This window comes from Hemiscyllium ocellatum, chromosome 47 (assembly GCF_020745735.1).
Source record: "Hemiscyllium ocellatum isolate sHemOce1 chromosome 47, sHemOce1.pat.X.cur, whole genome shotgun sequence".
NCBI lineage: Eukaryota > Metazoa > Chordata > Chondrichthyes > Orectolobiformes > Hemiscylliidae > Hemiscyllium > Hemiscyllium ocellatum.
Window position 1 is genome coordinate 8,155,151 of NC_083447.1, and position 6,000 is coordinate 8,161,150.

General features: G+C 47.9%; 1 protein-coding gene across 1 annotated transcript in view; it reads right to left on the bottom strand.

Moving 5' to 3' along the window:
• Positions 1-1,248, bottom strand: part of eml2 (EMAP like 2) — a 67,781-nt gene extending 66,533 nt beyond the window's left edge. The window contains exon 1 of the mRNA XM_060856164.1: positions 1,131-1,248. Coding sequence (XP_060712147.1) covers positions 1,131-1,150 — 20 coding nt within the window. The 5' untranslated portion in view covers positions 1,151-1,248. The remainder of the gene's footprint in view (positions 1-1,130) is intronic.
• Positions 1,249-6,000: the final 4,752 nt, after the last annotated feature.

Here is a 6,000-nt window from a genome sequence, read left to right on the forward strand (position 1 = left end):
GTCCAAAACAATAGGGTATAGGTTTAAAGGAGAGAGAGGAAAGATTTAAAAGGCCCCAAAGCAGCAATCTTTCATGGGAAGAGTGGTGCAATCTGTCAGAGAAAGGTTTTCATAGAATCCCTACAGTGTGGGAACAGGCCCTTTGGCCCAACAAGTCTACACCAATCCTCCGAAGAGGAACCCACCCAAACTCATTCCCCTGAATGATGCACCTAACCTACAGGTCCCTGAACACAGCAAATTAGCATGGCCAATCCACCCTAACCTGCACATCTTTGGCTCATGGGAGGAAACCAGAACTTTTCACAGACAGAGGCTGGAATCGAACCTGGGTCCCTGGCACTGAGGCAGCAGTGCTAACCACTGAGCCAGCATACCACCCATGGAGGAGGCTGGTACAATTACAACATATAAAAGCATTGGGATGGGTGTATAAATAGGAAGGGGTTAGAGGGATATGGGGCTAATGGGACTGGATGAATTTAGGATATCCAGCCAGCAATGACAAGTTGGACTTAGGGGTCTGTTTCCACACTGTACAACTAATCATTTCTGTTGCATGTGTTAGAAGAGGTCATTGTTTTAAACATAGTTTGAGTAGTAAAGCTGGTCAGCCTGATTTCAAAAAACAACAATTTAATTCTGTAATTGGGAGGCTCACTTTATACAAATTGGGGGGGAGAGAGAGCGCAAGTTAACATTTTGAACACAAGTTAAAAAAAGTTGGCTTTGCATCTAAAAACTCATTAAATATTTCTTCTCCGAAACCAAACATAATTAAAATGCTCCAAAAGTAACACTCAAGAGTGCAGTTTTGAATAAGATACACCCTGGTGGAAAACAAGCCAAATTGGAGTTGAAAAACAAGACACAAGAAAATACTAAGAATGTTTCCTGGTAACAGAAAAACCACACAAACTTTTCACTATCTTAAGAAAGACAGACCCCTTTTGAGAGGGATATCATGCCTCACAAGTCAAATAGACCAAACAGATTACAGGGAGTAGCAGCTTAAAAATAGACCAGCAAAGTGAAACACAGTTGCGCAGCGACAGTGGTCAGCCACATCCTGTAGTCTTTAAAACTACATTTTACAAAGTTGGAAAAGCAAACAAGAATAAGACACCTACTTCAAAGCAGCTTTGCTCATCTTTCTGAGATGGGAGGGGGAAAGACTTTAAATACAAGCTATAAACTCTGACACCCAAGAAGGCAGACTTCAGAACACTTCACTGCCCACCAGTCGGTCTCTTTATATACAGCAAATTGACTCAATCAGCCCATAAAGTCAGCCCAGGCCAATCAGATGCCACTTCCTATTGGATGAGCGCCAACTGGATTTCCAGCATCACCTGATAGCAGTGAAACCACAAGCACAGGATGAGTGCCTGGAGGTAACAGAAAATAATCGTAAACTGTTTCAGCACAATTTGATTTTGAAATCAACAATTCTGTTCTATAAACATGAAAAGATTATTTCCAAACTGTCCCCCCCACCCCATTAACCTTTTGGACTCTCAGCAGTCCCAGGGAAAGATGGATCCACCTGGGCTGACAGAGCATCATGCAACAACTCAGCATGTTCAGCCCCTTCTTCAGGGGTTGGCACTGCTGCTACATAGCCCCAGGGACCTGGGTTCGATTCCAGTCTCAGGCGATTGTGTACATTCTCCCTGTGTCTGCCTGGGTTTCCTTCAGGTGCTCCGGTTTCCTCCCACAGTCCAAAGGTGTGTAGGTTAGGGTGGATTGGCCGTGCTAAATTGTCCCATAGTGCCCAGGGATGTGCAGGTTAGGGTGGATTGGCCATGCTAAATTGTCCGTAGTGTCCGGGGATGTGTAGGTTAAGTGGATTAGCTGTGGGGAATGCAAGGATAGGGTGGAGGGGGTGGGGTGGGTCTGGTTGGGATGCTCTTTGGAGGGTCAGTCTGGACTCAATGGGCTGAATGACCTGCTTCCACACTGTCGGGATTCATGGATTGGGCCAACTCTTTGGTGCGGCACTCCAATTGGTCACCATTTCCCTCATCGTTATCTGTAACGGCCACAAATGTTTCCTCTTCAGCTATTGAGGTGGTTCCAATTTGAATACCATACTGAACCATGTCCTGCAACACCCTCAGCTGTCTCCCAGGGCAACAGCTCACTCCATTAGAACAAAGATTTCCTTGTGTTGTAGCTTTGAGTATACATAAATGATCTGGAAGAAGGTATAGGTGGTCTGATTAGCAAGTTTGCAGATGACACTAAGATTGGTGGAGGAGCAGATAGTGAAGGGGACTGTCAGAGAATGCAGTAGAATATAGATAGATTGGAGAGATGGGCAGAGAAATGGCAGATGGAGTTCAATCCAGGAAAAATGTCAGGTGAAGCATTTTGGAAGACCCAATTCAAGAGCAAACTGTACAGTAAATGGAAAAGTCCTGGGAAAAACAGAGATATCTGGGTGGTCAGGTCCATTTTACCCTGAAGGTGGAAACGCAGGTCGATAGAGTGGTCAAGAAGGCAGACGGCATGCTTTCCTTCATTGGACAGGATATTGAGTCCAAGAGTTGGCAGGTCCTGTTACAGTTGTATAGGACTTTGGCTTGGCTACATTTGGAATACTGCATACATTCCTGGTTGCCACATTACCAAAGGACGTGGATGTTTTGGAGAGAGTGCAGAGAGGTTTTAAGCAAGATGTTGCCTCATTTGGAGGGCATTAGCGATGAAGAAAAGTTGAGTAGATTAGGATTATTTTCATTAGAAAGACAAAGGTTGACGGGGTCCTGAGTGAGGACTACAAAATCATGAGAGCTATGGATAGGGTGGATAGCAAGAAGTTTTTTTTCCCCAGAGTGGGGGTCTCAATTACTAAAGGTAATTGGTGAAAGGGGAAAAGTTTAAGGGAGATATGTGTGGAAAGTTCTTTACGCAGAGGGTGATGGGTGCCTGGAACGCATTGCCAATGGAGATGGTAGAGGCGGGTATGATAGCGTCATTTAAGGTGTAGCTGGACAGATACATGAAAGGCCAAGGAGCAGAGGGGTACAAATTCTTAGAAAACAGGCGACAGGTTTAGATGGACGATCTGGATTGGAGTAGGGTTGGAGGGATTGGAGCAGGCTTGGAGGGATTGGAGCAGGGTTGGAGGAATTGGAGCAGGCTTGGAGGGATTGGAGTAGAGTTGGAGGGATTGGAGTAGGCTTGGAGGGGTTGGAGTAGGGTTGGAGGGATTGGAGCAGGCTTGGAGGGATTGGAGCAGGCTTGGAGGGGTTGGAGCAGGCTTGGAGGAATTGGAGCAGGGTTGGAGGGATTGGAGTAGGCTTGGAGGGGTTGGAGCAGGCTTGGAGGGATTGGAGCAGGCTTGGAGGGATTGGAGCAGGCTTGGAGGGATTGGAGCAGGCTTGGAGGGGTTGGAGTAGGCTTGGAAGGATTGGAGCAGGGTTGGAGGGATTGGAGCAGGCTTGGAGGGATTGGAGCAGGCTTGGAGGGATTGGAGCAGGCTTGGAGGGATTGGAGTAGGCTTGGAGGGGTTGGAGCAGGCTTGGAGCAGGCTTGGAGGGTTGGAGTAGGCTTGGAGGGATTGGAGCAGGGTTGGAGGGATTGGAGCAGGCTTGGAGGGATTGGAGCAGGCTTGGAGGGGTTGGAGCAGGCTTGGAGGGATTGGAGCAGGCTTGGAGGGATTGGAGCAGGCTTGGAGGGATTGGAGCAGGCTTGGAGGGATTGGAGCAGGCTTGGAGGGGTTGGAGCAGGCTTGGAGGGGTTGGAGCAGGCTTGGAGGGGTTGGAGCAGGCTTGGAGGGGTTGGAGCAGGGTTGGAGGGGTTGGAGCAGGGTTGGAGGGGTTGGAGCAGGGTTGGAGGGGTTGGAGCAGGGTGGAGGGATTGGAGCAGGCTTGGAGGGATTGGAGCAGGCTTGGAGGGCTGAAGGGCCGGTTCCTATGCTGTAATGTGTTTTGTTCTTTGAATTTGCTTTCACCTCATGGTACCTGAAAATTGAGATACTCAAAATATGAATTCTTTAAAATTCAGACATGTTAGTGCACATTTTGAGAACTTTAAACATTGCTCCAGTTAACCTGAGTAAGTGGCCTCTGATCACACATTTCTTTCCATTTTCTCAGTTCTGTTTTTAATCTCAGCTTCTCTTGTTTCTTCAGATTCCTGTAATTGTTCCTTTGTCTCCCATTCAGAGCCGAGAACTCTGACTCTTCTACTGCTCAGATGAACTGGCCATGTTTCCACGGTATTATCTTCTTGTCCCTGGTTCACGTCCCACGTGGGAGACCTGAGCCTTATGTCTAAGCCAACGTTCAATACTGAGGGAGTGCTACACTGCTGGAGATTCAATTCCTCAGAGGAGACATTAAACTAGGGCCCTGTCTGCTCTTTAGATAAGAATAAAAGTTCTCTTATTGAACACTATATCAAAAAAAGGGAGGTGATAGCCTAGTGGTATTATTATTAGACTATTAATCCAGAAACTCACTAAAATTCTGGTGACCTGAGTTCAAATCCCACAATGGCCGATAGTAGCATTTGGATTCATGAAAAAAAAAACTGGAATTAAGAATTTAATGATGACCATGTATCCATTGCTGATTTTCAGGATGTACCCATCTGGGTCACTAACGTCCTGTAGGGAAAGGAATCTGCCATCCTTATCTGGTCTGGCCTACACGTGACTCCAGACCCACAGCCAATGTTGTTGACTTACTGTCCTCTAGGGCAATTGGAAATGGACAATAACTGCTGCCTAGCCAGCGATGCCTATATCCTGTGAATGAATTAAAATAAATGCAGGGAGTACTCACAGGTTAATATTTATCCTCAATACGTGGGTTATTTAATGGACTTTGATCCAAATGCTGAATTAGGTGGCAAAAGCTTTTCAGAGATTTTATTGTAAATCTACAATGCATCACAAACTCGTTTCCACCTTTCTCATCTGGAAGACAACTCTTCATTAGGGAAGAACCCAGTGTGGTTTTGGAATATAAAGCACCCCAATTCACAAAACTACCATGTTAACAAATTATTAACGGGGCAGCACAGAAATAACAAAGATGTAGTCGAATTATGGGTTGGGACCACATCAAGATGGTGTTGGTGGGTGTTGTGATTGGAACCAGGTGGATCTTGTTGAGTAAGAGATTCCTGATTGGGGTTGTTAGCCTGGATCAGTCAGGGAGCCCTGGCTGACAGATATAAACAGGGGAGGATCCCCAGTGGAGGGCTCTCTACATGGGAGTCCTCCCCCTTTCCCTGAGGGATCTGGGGGGGGAGGGTGCTGCACGCAGCGGTCCCCTGCAACCGCAGATTGTGGTGGTTCACGGACTCCCAGCCCAGCTGCTTGTTCTGTGATGCTGTGGAGTCCGTAGACCACGTGTATATTGGGTGTGGGCGCTTACACTCCCTTTTTGATTTTCTAAAAAACCTTCTCCTCTGCTTTTGGTTGCACTTCAGCCCCACGCTCCTGATCTTCGGGCACCCGGTATGGAGGAAGGAGGGCAGGTCTGAAGACCTCCTCGTGGGTCTGCTCCTGGGCCTGGCCAAACTGGCCATAAACATGTCCAGGCAGTGGGCCGTGGAAGGGGTCATCAAGGCCGACTGCCTGACCCTCTTCCACGGTTACGTTAGGGCCCAGGTGTCTCTGGAGAGGGAGCACGTGGTCTCCACCAACATCCTGGAGTTGTTCAGGGAGAGGTGGGCGCCGCAGGGAGTGGAGTGCATTATTTCCCCCTATTTTGATTTAATCCCTGCCCTCCCCTTCACTGTTTGATCACACAGCATTGCCCTTTGATGGCCATTAACGGGTCCAGGCAGTGGGCCCTGGAGGGGGTTGTTAGGACTGCTAGCCTGCCCCTCTTCCATGGGCCCGGGTGTCCATGGAGAAGGAGCACATGGTCTCTACCAACACCTTCACGATTTTCCGGCAGAGGTGGGCATCATGGGGTGTGGGGTGCTCTATTTCCCCCTTCGACTCTATTTTGATTTAATCCCTGCCCACCCTTTCCGGTT